Below are 18,664 nucleotides of genomic sequence, written 5' to 3'. Positions count from 1 at the left end.
CAGAGAGAAAGAGGTCAACCAGAGGAGAGAATTAAAGAGCATTTAGAGCTGTGAAATAGACTGCAGACGGGAAGATCGAGCTGCCAGTTGACATATGATGTGTACATGTTGACCTTCTTGCAGGGTTTTTATTGTGCAGTCCTGAATGCATTTGCTTTATTATGCAGCACTCGAATACACAAACTCCGGTGGCTGTTGGTTTGGCAAGATGTGTGCATAACGTTAGGCTAAATAGAAGATTTATCCACATTTTAGTTACAGACTGTCTGAGGAGTGCCTGATGGCATCAGGATTTATGCTTAGCACCATAATAATCTAGTTTTAGACATTATTTTTCTGTGGCTTGCAAAGAAAAGCAGAGCAGGGGATGCACTGCTGTTCATTTCTATGTTATTACTAATCTAATTCCATTTGTCAACCGTTTTGAAATCGAGTTGAAGCTTTTCCTCTGTGATACAGTATCATTTCCAGTGGGCTCTCAGTGCTGGTCACTGAGACAGGAAGTGTCAGAAGGCCAGCCAGCTGAAGCTACCAAACAAACAGCAGCACTAAGATAAATAGATTCTCCGTGACAGTACTGTTGAAATCAGTGTTCAGAGACTGACTGCAGACTAGCGGTGGCCTCCTCTCCCCTCAGAGAACAAACAAACCAACAATTGTTAGCTGGAAGCTGAATACTGTTCCTTCAGCTTTACACTAATATATAAATGGTGAAAAGTCGTTTTCACTCTGTTTGCTTTAGACTTCTCAGGTCTTTCTTAAAAATGTGGACATTTATTTATTTTTTTATAAGGAGGGTATTAATACTTTATTTGGTAGCTGATTGCTAGATTATTAACTGTTCATCCCAATAACTCTCTCAGTTAATCTTGATAATAGATTTTCACTTTATGTTCAACTTTAGTAAAACTACTTTTTTTACATTTTTGGTATTTGCAGAAAATCTGATCTGATTGCATTTTTGGAAACGGGGAAGCAATAATTTCCTCTGCCTTGTTGGTAAATATCATCAACGGTGATATTTACCAAAATCACCCATTTAATACCATACAAGCTGGTATTAGCTGATTAATTAGTCAGGTTATCTGCTCATGTAAAAAAAAATCTCATGCTGTTTTACACAACCAGAAATATTTAAAAATGGAAAAATTATGTTTTTCTTGAAAGCAATTGAATGTAGCTTTTTCTCAGCCACTTGACCATTGTTGTGCAGCAACACACTGGGGTTGTGCAGCATCTCATTTCTCTATGCTCCAGAAGAGAAAATGTTGTTCCATACCATTTTACTAAACCAACTTTAAACCTTAAGAGCTGCATGCCTGAGGGGTTTTAGTGGTTTTTGAGCCGTAAGATGTTAAACATGAGTATACCTTGACACCAGTAATGGGGCCATACCTTACTCCAATTAACTTAATGAGCGTTTTTGTCATATTTTGTCTATTTAGCATCAGGTTTTGTTGGTGTGATGAAATGATGGACATTATTTAAGGTTTAAAGGCTTTGCATATTGATTTAAAATGAGGTGAATACTCTCCGATTGAAGTAGTACAGTAATTGGTCACCAATGTAAGCAGGAATTCTGGTGGTTTGCTGGTTTGACAAATATTTTTTGTTTGTTTTTCTCTGCAGAAGGGATCTGTAACATGACAATGGACTCCAACTCGATGACGATGCCCATGTCTGACCCCAACCCCTGGGCAGCTGCTATGAATAACATGGGGATGCCTCCTATAGGAATGACAGGACAGCCACTTCTACCAGGTACAACTCATTTTATTCCCATACTAAATGTCCACAATTCAAATGTGGACTTCATTTGGATATTTTCAGACTATAGATTTTTATTAAGTATCCAAATTTCTGAATTAATAATCTGATTAGTAACCAGTTCAAGAAGTGGAGTAATAATGGAACAGTGCAATTGTGTTGACGTAGCTTCAGCTGCTGTTTTTTTTTTTTTAAGTGATCTTGTGTTAAATGGAATAATTTTCTAAATAAAAGCCCCAGTGTTTTCTTTCTTAATTTCCATCTAAAAACATTCCTTAATTTACACACACAAAAAAAAACGAAACAATTGAAAATGTGCAATGGTTACTTATTTTTAATCTCATTTGGTTCATCTAATGGAAATATTGGGCTTTCATACAAGCTGAAGCCGGGGTTTCTCAGTATGCACCACTGTCTTTGCTTTGTTCACTGACGTCTCCTGCATTAGAAGGTGGGGGAAGCGCGCTCTCTCCTCTGTCTGTGCTGCTCGTATGAAATAAATATGCTGGAATAAGCAGGATGAGCTGAGTCATCAACGTGGAATTGCAAGCTGGTAATCAGTTATGCTGGCACATGCAGGCAAGCTCTGACCGACGGAGGCTGATGTGACCCAATCGATGCCGGATCAGAAAAAAGAAGCAGGACTTTGCTCTTTACAAGTATTACCACATAGAGTCCTTTATAAACTAACACACAGACGGATGTTTGAAAGCCTTTATTTCTGATAAGGATTTTCCACTTAATTATTTGTCTATGAAACAGTTTGCTTTTTGACAAATGTTGGTGCAAAATAATTTAGTTCATGTTCGAAGTGTATAAATATAGGTGTTTCTGAGCTGGAGCTGTCCTAATGTGGTCCAGATGCATGAAAAACACTAAACTCGCTCTGTATTGAATCTTCAGATATCAAATAAAGGTTTCACAAATCACAAACAGGATTCTAAATATCCTGCAAATATTATTGAATAATTTAATCCAGGTATGAAGTGCCTGAGATTTATAGTTCTTAAACTAGAACTGATTAAAGATGATACGGGTAGTGAAAAATAAGGTGGAATTGCCCTTTAGCCAATTCCCGAATTGGAAGATGCAATCAGAAGCCAACTTCCTCTGTGTGGCGTTCAATCAATTCTTCAACTTTATTCGCTGTATAGTCTGGATGACTCTCCTGCTTTCACGTTGGCTTATTGTAAAATCCCACCAACGAACTCACAGAAATTTTCCAGAACTTTCCAGAGGATTGAATATTTTCAAAGAATCAAGCTAAGATAATGAAGTTCAATAGATCAGTGTTAGCCCCGCCCGTAGGTGGCTTGATGACATTTATTCATGTGTCTTCTGCCTAAATTACTCATTTAGTTAAACATTTTTTTTTATCTCATGGTTACTTTTAATCAGTGATTGAATTATGTATTTATTGATTTAATTTTGTCCCCTTTGGTCCTCCGCACACTGTAGCCTGCAGTGTTTTTTTCCCCTATTTCTTTCATCCAAAAAAAGACTATTATGGAAAATGATCCTGCAGATGACGACTGTGATTGGTGGATGAAGGATATAAATTGACTAAAAGTACATAATTGGCTAGTTTTAATTCTAATTCCTGAGCATATCATCCTATCATAAGCATGTTGTTGTTTTAACCCAAAGTCTGAAGTCACTCGGATGCAGCGGTTAAAATAATTCTCATGTTTGTCAATATATCTTCCTCTCAGAGGGTGTGAGCCTCCGTATTCTTATCTATCCCGCACAATATGCAGTCCAACCGATTGCAATGCTATCTATAACATTAGGTTCAGCTTCTCCCTCCCACTCTCCCCTTCTGAAGAGGCATTCTGCTGCATCTTTTCTCTCTCCTCGGTAGAAGCCTTTCCCTAAAGCTTTTTATAAATCACTTCCCACTTCTTAGCTGAAATGCACTTTCATATTTGAAACGCGCCAGCCTTGTGTGTCTCTGTGTGCAGATTCATGTGTGTGTCTGAGAGCACGCGCAGATGAACGGCCTTCCAAACGCACGCCTCAATAAAGAGTAAGGGTAACATACTTTCATGCTCTCACACACATAAACGTAAGCATGATATATTTGAAACGTGGTAAATAAAAGCCTTTCAACCAAAGAAGGAGCAGTGTTTCATAAAAGCGGAAAGCGACAAAAAATTTTTTATAATGTAAGTGGGTTTTCAGGCTTATCTGAGCCATTAAATATCTGAACAAGACAGTTTATTTTTCCGGCTCATTTTCTTTTTCGCACAGTCAACCTAAACGCCACACTGCATGAAATGTTTGCTTTAGACTCGCGTGTCAGCGGTGAAAGTAAACCCCTGGAAGAAATGCTCACAAATGACAAGAGATGATTATTATCAGGAGAGCAATAAACTTTGCTATTGCAGGGATGGCTCTAATACGTTTAGCATCTAAAAAGTAGCATTTTTGATCTCCTGTTGCAAATATAATCCTTGGTTTTAGCTCTTAGATTTGTGGAGAACAAATCAAACCAACAAGGAAGCAACCCAAACTAAACGTCACAGGTCGTAAAAATTTGTTAAAAGGAGAAAATCATGTAGCTGGAGCCTAGACAGCGAACATAAACACATCTTACCTAGAGTCGACATTACAGATGAAATGTCTGTGATCGAGGCTGATGAACCCCCACTGACATCCTTGCTTTGAACTTTATTTGCAGCGGTTTGAGACCTTTTACAGCAGCCATTTAACTCCCTAGCAGGAAAAGCGCTCCTGTAACTAAAATCACTAATGGAGACTACGCCAGTGATGCAATGTCAGAACCGTGAAGCTTGCAACCATAAATGAAACGCCGTAATTAGCGACGTTATAAAGCTGCACCTGTGTTTAAGTTCAAATACCCACTGCGAGGAAAGTTAATGAAACAGGTCTTACACTTAGTCAAGTCCTCTGACAGTTTTTCTAAAACAACCAGCTGAAATAACCAGTTGGCTTTGGTCTCTGTTACAGTATGTGATGTGAAAAGAAAAGCTCAATAATGGATCTTGGAGAGGAGAGCTCAAAGGCTTTGCACTCACACAGGTGTTTGCACTCTTTAGACCTTTTTTTTTTATGTCACACCATGTACCGTTTATTGGAAATAGATTTTTATTCTGCAATTTCAAATTCACAGGGTTTACACTACTGTGTCCTTATTTGAACCAGTTTTATAGGGTGGTGGCCTAACATCTGTAGTTTTCCTTACCAGACTTTATAAAAGTTATATCAATCCAACACAGAATGAACCACTTTATTATACATGTGCAAAAGATAGCAATGTGTAGTAAGTAATTGAAAACTGATATAAAAGTAGAAAAACATCCAAATGACCCATTCGCAGCCACCAGGAGACAAGGTAAAGAAAATTAGGTCACAATACCTTGTTAAGAAATCTCTAATTCCTTTTTATCTTAACATGTTTATGCTTGCTTTAGCTGAAGTTTGTCAAAATTTGATCGTTTCCGGAAATGTTTTCATCCACATGGAGAAACAGAGATCGGCCCAAAACATTACTTTTACCCCCCCGGACCTGTAAGTGTCACTAAATATGGAGTAGTGAACATGCGCATAAAGCCACCACACTGCGTTAGCTATAAACACAACAAGAAAACAGCAAAGGCAAACATAGTGCAAGCGGCTTCTTTTGTAAAACTTTTTGCAGCTGCGACTGCATCTACAGCTGGATTAATTTTTGATCAAGACTAAGCAGCAATTTGACGAGAATGTCACGAGTGAGACAGAAAGTGAGACCTTGGCAAAGTAAGAGACATCCACTTTGGGGAAAATACAAACTAAAATCTTTTATTTGCAAAAAGCAGAATACTTACTCATAGTAAAAAAAATAAAAATCAAGAGTGCAATGCAATTTTGTTGCTGCTTGGGTTGCATGGGTCTTTAATTTTACAAAAGTATGTATAATTAGTATTTAGTGCAATTCTTTATTTACAATGAATGAAGAACTTTAGCTCAGATGAGGCTTGCCTGCTTTTTAGGAGTGTTGGGGGGGGGGGATTCTCAGTGCTTATCTAACCAAGATAAGCATTGAAGCATTAGTCTGTAATTTGCCACTAAATGTGTTTACGCTGATGTGAACGGGAAAAAGCAGAGCCTCACAGTTGGCGTCACAACTTGGATGTCGAAATGAGTGCTATTCACAAGTGGAAAACTGCTTGTTGCAGTGTCCTCAACACAACGCCCATCATTCATCTCCTTTCTGGTTAACTAAAGAATGGAAATGTGATTACTTTTATTTGATTAGAAAATAGAGCAAAAGGAGTGTGCAGGCCAGAAACACAATCAACTAGCAGAAGAGTAATTACTTCTTACCTTAACAGTGAGAAAGGTTGATTCTGGGTGTTGATAGAGCTTTAAGTTAATGAGGACGTATGACGCATTAGGCACTAAAGGTTCAGCTACAAGGTAGATGGAGAGGAAGTGAGAAGTATTGGTGTTAAAAATAACAACTGTTCTTGTCTATTTCATTCCAGAATCCCTTTCTTTTGTACTTACATTAACTCAGAACTGCAATAGAAGAGCTGCTGTGTATATCCTCCTCTCACTGCAGAGCTCAGTCAGACCATCTATTACACAATATAGATGACCAACTATGAAAAATGACAAGCATGCACTTTAAATGCTCCACGTTCATTAAGTTTCTGTTCCTCAAACTAACTTTAACTAAATAATTTTGATAAACAAACTTCATAAACGTACTTCTTTGCCGTGCATCACAATCATGTCTGTAGTTCCCACATTTTTCTAAATCGCCCACGCCAAGAAAAGCTTTCCTACTGAGCCGCAGGAGAAATGTGAAAACGTTCTCGCTCTTCTCTTTTCACAGTTTACGATAACGTTTAATGGCAAAGTACCTCAAAGTTGGCTTCTAGAGCCAAACCTCAACTGTCAGGTTGTCTTTTATAAAATAAGTTTTGTAATAAAATAGGCCAGAAGCCTTTAAACAACCAGCCAAGTTTTATCATGAACTCTTTCTTTTTTTTTTCAAGAAAAGTTTGAACTCAAAGCTTTCAGCATGTTCAAAACGATGTCACAAAGTCTTACTCTAGCCTGTCAGGCCGTAGATTTTCCCAAAGCACCTTCAGCTTTGAAGTAATCCAGGTAGATTAGCTATTGACTCTCTATCATGACAGTATATCATCTCTTCCTTTTCTTTCACCTTTTAACTACAGGGAAGGATTCACTGTCACTTCCTTTATCCTTACCTTCTGATGTTTTTGTTTTATTAAAATGATTTCAGCTTTATGGTGGAGGGTTGTGTCAGTTTTAGGCACTTTCAGTAAAAGTCTATTGGGTCTCATGGCTTTCATGCCACATTCAAGTTTGCTTCTGTTTCATCCACAGTTAGTCAAGATTTCACTTCTTTTTTTTTTTCCCCCACTGTCTTTTCCTGCCTTCAGCCAGGTGGATTTATCCAGACAGACAGCTAGATAAACGGACCGCTGTTGGCAGAAACGTCAACACTGCAGCCTGACAAAACGCAGCACACATCAACTATGATGACAGTTTTGTTTCTGCAGATGTGCAGAGCACGGCTGTGTATTAGAAAGTCGTTGTGTTCTTATATTTGTGTTAGGGAAGTGTTTGTGTTTTTAGTGAGAGATGCGTTTCAGGCCACAGGCAGGAGAAGAGATTGTGCACGCTGTGTGATTTATGTTGTTGTACTAGAGGTTATTGTGGAGCGTATCCAAGCATCAGTCATAATGGTACCTAGAGTTGTACCTCAATGTAAAGTTGCACCGATGCGCTAAGTTTTTGGGTTATTATTCTGATATATAAATTTAAACATTTGCCAATAGCATTTTTTCCCGCTTCGGGAACTATTTACTTTTACCTGTTGCTTTTAGTCTTGAAAGTTAATAAGACCGAACCATAAAAACGCTGTCAGCTATGCAGCTACACTTTGTATCTGCATGATAAGCAGCATAATTAACTTTTTTTTTTCCCAATACCAGATCCAAACTATATACTGAGACAGGATTAGTGTAACAGATTTGATAAAAATAAAAAAGCTAGGTGTAAAATATTCTGAAATATTCAGAGATAAAATGTCATAGCAATGCTAGAATTTAACGGGTCTTTTTTACTGTGAATGTTTAATAATTATTCATGAGTGGAGATATTCCATGATAGCCTTAAACAATAAAATGAATCAGTTTCCTGTGACTTCAGTCCAGTTAGCTTCCCCAGTTCTTCTGCAGGATGTGGTTGCTTCTTTGTTGAGTGCCATTTGTAATAATTGCTTATTGATAACGCCTAATTTAATATCATTTGGGTCTACTGGTTCTAGAAACAGTCAAAGCACTAAAAGAAATCATTTAGCTGTTTTCTGGCAATTTGTTAATGGATTTTTGGTGTCTGGAAAACAAGCTATTCCAAAATCCTCCCATTTATCAAGCCACAATGGATGGAGAGCACGGAGAGCCTTCGGCCACAGTAACGTGTTTACAAGGCCAAGCTCCTGGAAGCAATGAGACCCAAATCATCTGAGAAGATGACACAGAGGGACACACTGCATCTCAGCTGGGAACCAACATCGCAGGACATTATTGATCTACAGGCCAGACTTCAGGACAGTTTACTGTAAGAAATCTGACCCATATCTGACAGGGAAGGAGGGGTTCATTGTATCTCTGGCAAAAAAAAAAAAAAAAAAATTGATCTGGTGTTCAGCTCTGGTTATAGCTGCAGTGGAATTTTCCACCTCTTAACCTTTAACATGATTGATTTTTATCTTTAAATTGTGCTGCTGAACGGTTTTTGTTCTGTTATGTTTTAGACATTAAGTCGGTGGCGACTATAGAATAGCATATTTGGTTTTCTGGAAGTCAGAGGCATAAATAGCAACATGAATCTTTAGTCTTTTTCAGTCAGGAGTTAAGAAGACAAACTTTCTGAATTGAACAAGACAACAGAGTCATTTTCTTCTCTGGCTAAACAAGGTCAGAAATAAGTCAAGGATTCATTTTGTGGCTACAGTGGATGAGAAGTTTATTCCGAATGATTGTGACCCCTCTCTTTGTTTCTGACATCATGGTGTCTGCGGTTTGGTGAGTAAAATCCCTGATACGCTGTGGAATCCGTAGGAGTCAGCATCTGGTTTTAACATATTTGACATCTGACAGAGAGAACAAAAAACTCCTCCTCTAGCACAGTTCATTATGTGTTTCCCCAGCATTTATCAGTGTTTTCCCTTCGACAAAGCAGAACCAGATGTAAAGCTCAGGCGTTTTTCTACATCCATCTCCAAATACAGACCTCCCAACCTGGTCTTTATTATCGAACACGGCATATTTTATGTTACTGCTTTCTTGTATGTACACGGCACTTTGTTGGAGTTAGTTTGACGTATATTCCGCACAAGTAGGTTTCATCTTTTTATGGCTTTACAATCTTTAATGTTGCTACTTTGAATCATAGCACTCAGTAACATTTGTTTGCTATTTAATGGCTCTGCAGGTTTTTGGCTGTAGTTAACATGAATGCTACCCAGCAGGAGGTGTTTGATGCTTTAAAGCCAAAAATATGGCACAAAAGTTCAAGTTAAAAGCTATTTTTTAATTACAAACGCTGCAAAAGCAGTTCAAGAATGACTTATGCTTTCCAGACACAGTTACTTAAGGGGTTTTCTGAAAAGTTCACGTTTTTACTTCGCTATGAATGTCCCACTATCAGTTTTTACACTTCGTCTTACAGCTTGCTACATTACATCGTTTATGAAACCTTGTCATAGCTTCTGTCTATCTCAAAAACATGCCAACGTGATGGCAGAAAAAATAAATTAGCTGCCTTTGCAAAAACCATCATAAGACTGATGCAGGAACTCAGCACTTTTTAACAGCACCTAAGCAGAACGGAGAGAAAGTGAAATGTGCTGAAGCATGTTTCACATGTCATTTCGGCTTGGTCCGCCACTGAAACACCATCTCACGAAAAGTCACCACCTTCCTCGTATGAAGTCTGAAAACAGCTCTGCTTTATCGTCTGCTGATGCCTATTTTTCTATTTATGTCCATTTGAATCTGAAGTACAGTATCTGTGGTTGAAAGTACAGAGTTATATAATCATGTAAACACAGCTGAGGGAAGAATGTCTACACCAAAATAAGAGAGAAACCCCTTCATCTAAAAGTGCATGAAATACTTTTGCTAACCTCTATTTCACCCTCTAATTAGTTTGAGTTTTGCATAAATGTTAATTATAACAGATTTAAAAATGTATTTAAATCTTACCCCAAATGTACTGAACCACACTCCATAGATTCCATTTAATTGGCTAAACTGGAAAAGCTGAGAGTGAAAAACAAAAACTCCCCCCATGATTCTGTGCCTGGTAAAGCCATAATTTGTCAGGCTCCCATTGTGCATCTTTTTTTTTTATGTTGGAGTTAATTGAGGCTTACTCAGCTTTCTTACGGTCCTACCACAACAGTTAGTGGTTTGGGCCTTGGATGGCTCATTGAAACCCTTTGCTTTGGTTTCTTTCTCAGCCGTTCTGTTTTGTAGAAGTTTTCTGATCTGTTTGGGATCATTGTCGTGACACGGCTTGGGTCACGTTTGATTTAAAGTAGATATGATCTGTTTAGATTTTGCATTTCCTTTGACCTTCAGGTCATTTTGATGGGAAATCCAGTCCAATATTCTTCTTATCACTGTGGAATGAATGACTTTATTTCAGAAATGGCCATATAGCCATTCCCAGGTTTAACAATTCCTTTCTTAAAGTCATTTGGCATTGTGGTATCACACATTTTTATGCTTTTATGGAGATAGCCTGCTGATAATGATGTATTTGATTTGCATCACCAGACGGTTGCTTTTCTATGGAAGCATCTTGGCTTTGATTCATTTTCCACTTTGCATTTAATTTTCTTTTAGCTTCAAGTTGCGTTTAACCTGCCAAACCTATATTGTGATGTACATAATGCAACACAACTCTAAGAGGATTTATTGTCTTCACCTAGTAAATGAAAAACATCAAATTTTGGTAGGTAAAAATCAAGCTCAATTCAGTAATACCCTTTTAAGCAAAAAGAGGCTCAGCAGGAATGTTAGCCTTAGATATAACAGTTTTGCTAGAATCATACTTCTTATTCGAGTGTCTGGCTTTCTTCCTCTTTAAATCTGCTCTCCAGCGAAATTATTAAAGTGTCTGCTGTCACAGTCACACTCCACCACGAGGAAAGCACTCAGCTTTTCACACATGTATTTTAAAGTTACCAGAATTAATTTAGATGCACGTAATTTTGCATGGACACACACGTGCTCAGACACTCTGGAGAGTAGATAAGCAGCTTCCAGGGGCTGTCAAGTGTTCACTGAATAAACAAGCCTCCCTTTTGTCTGTTACATCCCACTCACCCTCATCTGTGCCTCACAGTCGCTGCAAACCCCAATGCTCGTTACGCAGTGAAACATGTGGAAAGTTAATGTCATGCACCATTAGATACTCATTGATAAAATCGCTTATATGTTATTTTAAGACTAATGGATTATTCGCACACGTGTTTTTACCTGGATTAGCATCAGGAAATGGAGGCAGATCTCCATAAATTAGAATATAATCTTAATTGTAATTTACTTAAGTAATTTCAGTTTTAACAGTAAACCTGACGTGTGCTGTAGATTTGTTATACAAAGAATAATACTTTTTAAGTGTTTATTTCTGTTTATTTTAATGAGTAACGTTTATTTACACCCGCCTTATAATTCAGCTTCTTCAAAAAAAAAAAAAAGAATAATACATATAGTCAATAGATGCAATATAATAGAAATATCTTTTGACAGTGAGGAAATTCACAGTGATAAGTTAAGGTAAATGGAAGAAAGGATATTCACACAAAGGTAATGTAAAGTAAAAATATAAAAATCAAAATGAGATTGTTCAGTTAATATAAGGAAAACAAATACTGTATTGTTATTAAAAATGGCATACTCAGATAAAAAGAAATGTGCAATTAAGTCAAGTAATATAAAGAGAAAATGTGTACGATCTGTATGTATGTACATGTGCATAAAAATAACAGGTGATGTTATTGTAAATGAGAAAACTTCAAATATAGCTGAGTCTATTGGAAGCAGTGATGATTATAGAGTCTCATGGCTGCTGAGAGGAAGGACCTGCTATAACGCTCCTTTGTGTACCCAGAATGCAACAGTCTGAAGCTCTCCAGTTCAGCTAGAGCTTGAACTGCTGCCACAAAAGCATTAAAATGCTTAACATGACCTGTAAAGAAGCTGACTGTTCAGAGTGCCGTATCTAATCATATCACTGGAAAGTTAAGTGGAAGGAAAAGCTGTTAGAAAAGTGTGTGCATGCAGTGTGGATAACAATAGACCAGAGGAGATTTTGAAGTTCATTCAGTTGTTTTAATATGCAGAAGACATGGCCTACAGCTTCATTCAACGCAGTATTTGAGTGGCTCAAAGTCCTCCTTTTCAGATGAAATTACACTACACTGAATTTTTGAATATTGTATCATGAATAGGGGAGGTGTACTGTACTTGTTTGTTTGAAAACAAGGTCTGATAGTTTGGAGGAGGAGTGGAGAAGGACATTGCAGCAATCTAGATGTTACAACTCTTCATGCTTTCCTCTCCTGACGATCATCAAGGAGATGCTGATTCCGTTTCCCAGCAGGGTGTGAAATATATCACACTGTGTGCAATAGTTCTGTGTTAATTTAGGAGTTTGTTTTTGAATTGGGTTGCTGAGATAAAATATCTTCTCCGTAGTGTTTAAATTTATTGAAATGCATTAGCTAAATGTATGATGGCTGTCGCTGTATGTCGGTGGAAGATCTCCTTACCTCAGGCTTTGCAGTACATCAGAAAGAAACAGAGCTGCAGCTTTACTGCTCCTGAAATGGGACTTTTCAGAGCGTACTTCTCCATTTACGACATCCATGTTTCCCCATTCAAGGCCGGGTATAGTTAAAGGCTTATGTGGCAGACACAGAATAAAGGTTCCACGGGGAGATATAAAGAGGTTGATTATTATTTAGATGTTATAAATTCAGGCAATGGTGTAACTTTTTCGACAGAATGAAAGTTTTTCTCTTTGGCCCCTGGGCAACGGCACCCAATAGGTTGCAGTAAAAAGAAATCAGGCTGGAGATGTTCGGATGAAAAAGCAGAGATGGTGACTCCTGGCAGAGATTGTGAGAGGCTTCAGCTGGCAGGGTTCCAGGTGGCATGGCTATCTCGCCTCATTAGAGGATATTATTCAGAAACCCTTGCAGCAATTGCCTGTCGTCCCTTCAACCTCCCACCCACTGCAGAAGAGCTAGAAGGGACGTTTACCCTGGAAATCAAGAGGAGGGGAAAGGGGAGGAGTGAAGACGATGACATTAATAGCTAAGGGCATAACACAATCAAGTCTTTTTTTTCTCAATAATTTGACTTTTTTTCTGTCTTCACATTCTGATTTACAGGGTACTCAAAATGCAATTACTTTGAACAGACCTCCAGGACAGAGTTTAACATCAAAAGGACATGATCAAAAGGAACAAGAAGGAAAAAGAATGAGTGTAATAATCTCAGAGGCAGTCACACACGTGTCCGTTGGCACATTTCAGAGCAAGAAGACGCATTTGCGAGTTTCAGTTCTCCAACATGACAGAAAATACAAAGCAAAGCTCATTGACAAGCTTGGTAAAAAGGATCAGACGGATGCGTGGCCACGTGTGGGTGGAACCAGCCGCAGGTTTCTTTTATTGTTCTTCTTCAAGAGAAGCGCTGTGCTCTTTACCTCTCTGTGGAGTTTCTACAAAAGCAGACTCGCACATCCCTCCTCCATCACTATAAATGCACAAAATGATTGCTAACAGTACGGCTTATACCTAAAGTGAATTATTCAATAGGCATCAATTATTAAGCCATGCCGGTATTGATTAGTTCACTGATGAGTTTCTTTACAGATGAAACCTTTGGCTCTTATAGACCTAAGACTTTACTCTGACATTTGATGTTTATCCTTAGCTTTTCTTGAAAGAGTGAAGCTAAAACCAACAAGCAGGCCAGTTAGCCTTCAAAAGGCAAAATTATTTTTCTCTACTTTAAATACAGCACATTTTTCCAAGAACATTTTGTTCCAAAGGCTTTGGCTACTAAATTCATGAGACATCTTAGTCATTACAGAGTCTACTTTTGGCTGGAGTCATTGTGTCATGTGGTAAAAGTGTGAAACATTTTGTTTCTGTTCTACTACAATGCTTCATTGAGGACTTTGGATTTTCTTTTTTTTTTTTTTAGTTTTGTTTAGTTGTTGGTCTTTTCTCTTAAGATTTGTGCCAGGAATGTCTCCAGGTGCCTATTTATGCTTAGTGGTAGATGTTGCTTATTAACCTCATTTATCTTCCACACTATCAGTACTAAATCTAGTTACAACATTGATTAATCGATTTTAAAGCCGTATTGATCTCCTGTAATGCAGTTTGTGTCAGAGCGCTTACTCTATTAAGGGGAAACAGTAAATGATGACAGCCAATAAATGAGCTAGGTAAAATATCATCCAAGACATTGCTATTACATGAGTGAGTCTGGCTAAGGAAAGCAATATAGTCATTTCAACCACTTGCAGAAGAAAGCCGTAAAAGAAAATTGGCAATAAAAGTTCATTTATGTTCTGTCAATTCTTAGTGTTTGAACTTTGAACTCATCTGTTGCAGAAATAATTTCTGAAACTGCTACTTGACTCGCCACCTTTTTAATGTATTACCAACAGAGGTGTTAAAGGGATCCCTGACGAGTTGAAAATGTTGGCCTTAATATGTTGTAATTTTCCTATTAGCCTAAAAGCTGTTTGTGATACATGAAAAATATCCAAATTTTTTCAAAAACTGTATATCTTTATTTTGTTTTTCACCCTCGGAGGTCACCATTTCTTTACCTGCAATGCATGGTGGGGAAGTGAGGAATACCATTAGCAGGAGCTAATGTGAAAAACCAAATTGGAAGATAATGAATGGATGTTTAAAATGGCAATGAAACATCTTTGAGTTTTTGTAGCGCACCATTAAAATTATTGCTTACTGCAAACAGTTTGAACTAGAAACTAGAGCAGTTTGCAGCATACGCTCTCCTTTAAACAACAAGGCGACGTCACAAAGGTTCAGATACTTTTAGTCTGAAAGGAAAACAACACACATTGTTGAAAACTTATTTTCCTGTCATACTTCTCTTTACATATAGACAGAGGGTACCTTTACACCTTCCATTCTTCTGTTTCACACATCCTACTCTTGCGTAGCGTTGATAATGTCGGTGTCATAAACTGAGTTGCGAATCTTAGTTTTGCAGTAACAGGGTATCAGGGTAGTTTACAGGTTTCTAATTAATAATGTTAACGGTTTTTTACTTTTATCTTTTCTTTTTATCTTTTTATTACTTTCTTTTTCTTTCTCACTGTTTAACCCTGTAAATTCTAGACTAACAGGTAACCAATTAATGCACAAAATCCGCGTAGGACAGCGAAAGTCCTAGCGCAAAATTTTCGCGAAACAGGCGGACGGAGCCTGGTGCTGCAAGGCTGGAGGCCTTGTCCTGTTAGGCTGTGATTTTATCTTTTCTTTTTATCTTTTTATTACTTTCTTTTTCTTTCTCACTGTTTAAAATTATGTAAAGCACTTTGAAATGCCTTGCTGCTGAAATGTGCTATACAAATAAAATTTGATTGATTGATTGATTGATTTAGGTTTTATCCTAAAAATATATTTTGTAAGAATCATTGTTTTGGCTAACATTGCATTAGTTTGCACTAATAGACCTCTTCCTAACGTCAAACTCACAGCTGGTGTGATTATGCATGGTAGGGAAAAAATGTATTTACCTTATAAATCAGTAGTTTGTCGACGCTTTTGAGCCACTTTAAGCATTCATTTTGTCTGCACCTTCATTATCCTCTCATATCCTTGTGGATGAATTTTGCTCCACTGTTCTTCAGAACGAGATTTGAATTTGAAAAACTCCTGGAAAAATGTATAAAGGACATTTTTCCAGGAGTTTTGTTTCACTGAGTTGAAACTTACACCAACATAAAATTTGCTGCAACGTCTGTTTAGTAGAAAATGCTTTCTGCTGGCAACCCATCCAAACAGGCCTGCTTTTTTCTAATTGTTGTCGACTTTAACATTTAGCATGGAAAGTGAAGGATCTTATGATTATAAATCTGGAAAACACAAAATCGCAACATTCGTCTATTAGAATGGAATTGATCAACCTGAATATGGTTTAATTTATGAATTCAGAATGATTCACATTGGAAGCTCTTCCCTGTTGACTCTTGTTTTCTTTGAGCACTATGACATGAAGTAGTTTATGTCATATGAAGCAATGCTTTGAGTTTATGTAGCAAGAGAGCATTTTTTGTCTGCACAGGAAGAACCAGAAAGAACAGAGAGAAATATTGTGAGCTGAATAATGAGGGAGTCAAGTCCCTGACTGTCTATGCAAACAATTGATTTGCTTTTACTAAGACGTTTTAAAGCTGTTTCATAAAGCCACCCAGTCGTCCATAGACGCTAATCCTTGCAGAGTTGTGGGTGGGGTGCTGGGATCCTCCCTGGACAGATCACCAGTTACTCACGGGCAACACACACAGGACAAACAATCTTAATGGATCACAGAAAATGTCTGTGTCAAATTACATGAAATCACATGCATGATTTAGATGCTGCAAATGAATCTACTTATTAAACAAAATAAAAATGGAACATGGGTAGAAATTAAACTGGTTTTGTACAGCTCTGTATGTGAGACTTGTAGTCTGACACATTCCTCGTTGGTTATTTTTGGAACTTCACTCAGGATCGCCCTGTTCAAGGTTTGTGGGGATCTCCATCCCGGGGAAGTCTGGAAGCATCTTAGCTGGCCACTTTCTTCCTCACTCTAGCACAATTCAATTTAAATAGTTTAAAAGTAAGCTTATAACGCTGTATGAGATCACATGACCTCTTTTAAGATATAACCAAATGTCAGTGCATGTGAATCTGCTAGAGTTTTAAAGAAGACTCTGAAGCTGAAAAATCTACTTCTACTAGTATACTGTAAGGTTTTTCTTTTTCAAGTGATCACCACCTTAAAGTCCTTTTTTTTCTCTCTCTCTCTCTCTCTCTTCTGCGAAGCTCACCAGATATAATTGACAGTAGTGGTATCCATTGATGACAACGCAAACTGTATGGAAGAAATGAAAACAGCTCATTCTCACGCTGCCGTCCGAACCGTAAAACGTTTCCAAATTCAAATCCGGATCACAGCAGCAAATCCCAACAGTAAGAGCAGCTATTTATGCAGAAAACTACATGCTCATCTGTGTCCACTTACTGCTTGCATTATAATGAGTTGTTACTGAAGGAGAGAGAAATAATGGATTGTCAGTGATGAAACGTGTCCTCGAGCTATTTTGTTCAAAATGGAGATGAGAGAACTGTAAGGCTGGAAATCCTGAGGAAGAAGTAAATAATCTCCTTTATTACACACAGCTCTGCTACATTTTTGCTTCAGGTCCCAAGCTTTTAATGGGCAGGGATAAATACACAGCTGAACACGCACACACACTCTCTTTAGTGGTGAAATGAGCAGCACCGCGGTGAAATAGCACCCTGATGTAACCAGATCGTTTTCTCCGTGTGCTCTGAAATCTAGTTTGCTTTCCATCGATGTAGGAACTCATAAGCATATATCCTCTTTATACCACTGGAGAATTGGTGTGTCAGACAATAAAGCGTGTCTTCCAAGGTCCGTGTACATTGTTTTCTTTGGGTAACCTCCCACAACACTGCTTTTGGTGTTGATATTCTTTATTTTTGGAGGGGTTTTTTTCTGGTTTTTTTTTTTTTTTTTTACAGATGTTGCAGCTTTCTCAATCCACCACCTCTTATCTTCTCTCCTGTTCTCCTTCTTTATTCTTCTTTCTACTACAACGAGAAGAAGCAATCAATCGCCTAGCAACAAAGATACTTATCCCAGTTCCTCTCACACCTGGTTAGAGACTGATGCTGAGGTCATCATTCATTTTCTTTTAATCTTACTTGATGGGCTCATTTTTCCCCCTCTCAGCTTTGTCCTTCAGCCGGTTTTATCTGTCTTAATATATTTATTTCGTCCTGTTCTTTTCCAGGCACTCTAATCTGTGTCTTTAGGAGTGTGCATATTTCTTTATTCTCCCTGTCTCTCTGTCATTTAACTCATCAATTTATTTCTATTGCTGTGTGGTTAAAGGAAATTGGTTTCCAGGGAATGTTTCTGGATCCATTTAAGCCAAATAGATATGAAGGAAGTATTTTCACTGACTTTACTGTCACTGAAGAGCCAAAAGATAGATGTGTGCACCCTGGCTTGAGACAAAGTTATACATTTATTTTGTGTTGTACTACACTGTGTGCACAATTATTACTGTATATTAATTACTGAGGATTATCTTTGCTTAATCAGGTACAGTGCGGTTTATCCAAAATGTTAATAAACCCCAAACATGAATGATTAAGAAGATAAAAGGGAGATTTTGGCTTTCTTAAGAGAATATCAATATGTGCACAGTTATTGGGCAGCTTTTATTCTGCAGAGTTATTACACAGCTAAATGAAAAACATACATTTTCCCATCTCACTTTTATATTTTCATCTGTTTAAGTGAAACGAATAGCTCAATGGTTTCCCATAAACATGTCTTGACATTTAAAAAAATAATAAAAAATTGTGTTCAACATAGCCACCATTGCTTTCAAAGTGATCAGTCGTCCAGTCATGGAATCTGTCAGTTTCAATCCGGTTCACATCAGGTGAGGAAGGGTCTCTTTACTGGGTAGCCACTTACCGTAGTACTTGAATGCATGTGATGGAGCGTTGTCCCCCATTAAAATTATTGTCTCTTTAAAAGAGACAAGA

At 37.8% G+C, this 18,664-nt stretch overlaps 1 protein-coding gene across 4 annotated transcripts in view; it reads left to right on the top strand.

The window, feature by feature from the left end:
- Positions 1–18,664, top strand: part of enox2 (ecto-NOX disulfide-thiol exchanger 2) — a 201,685-nt gene that overhangs the window by 131,272 nt on the left and 51,749 nt on the right. For all 4 annotated transcript variants that reach the window (XM_088009445.1, XM_088009441.1, XM_088009442.1 and 1 more), the window contains one exon: positions 1,630–1,761. In XM_088009445.1, the coding sequence (XP_087865571.1) occupies positions 1,644–1,761 (118 nt within the window). In that variant the 5' untranslated portion in view covers positions 1,630–1,643. The remainder of the gene's footprint in view (positions 1–1,629; positions 1,762–18,664) is intronic.

This window comes from Poecilia mexicana, unplaced genomic scaffold (genome assembly GCF_051168715.1).
Source record: "Poecilia mexicana isolate PSO_F unplaced genomic scaffold, ASM5116871v1 scaffold_10, whole genome shotgun sequence".
In the NCBI taxonomy this organism is placed as follows: domain Eukaryota; kingdom Metazoa; phylum Chordata; class Actinopteri; order Cyprinodontiformes; family Poeciliidae; genus Poecilia; species Poecilia mexicana.
This window is presented reverse-complemented; position numbering and strand designations above follow the sequence as displayed.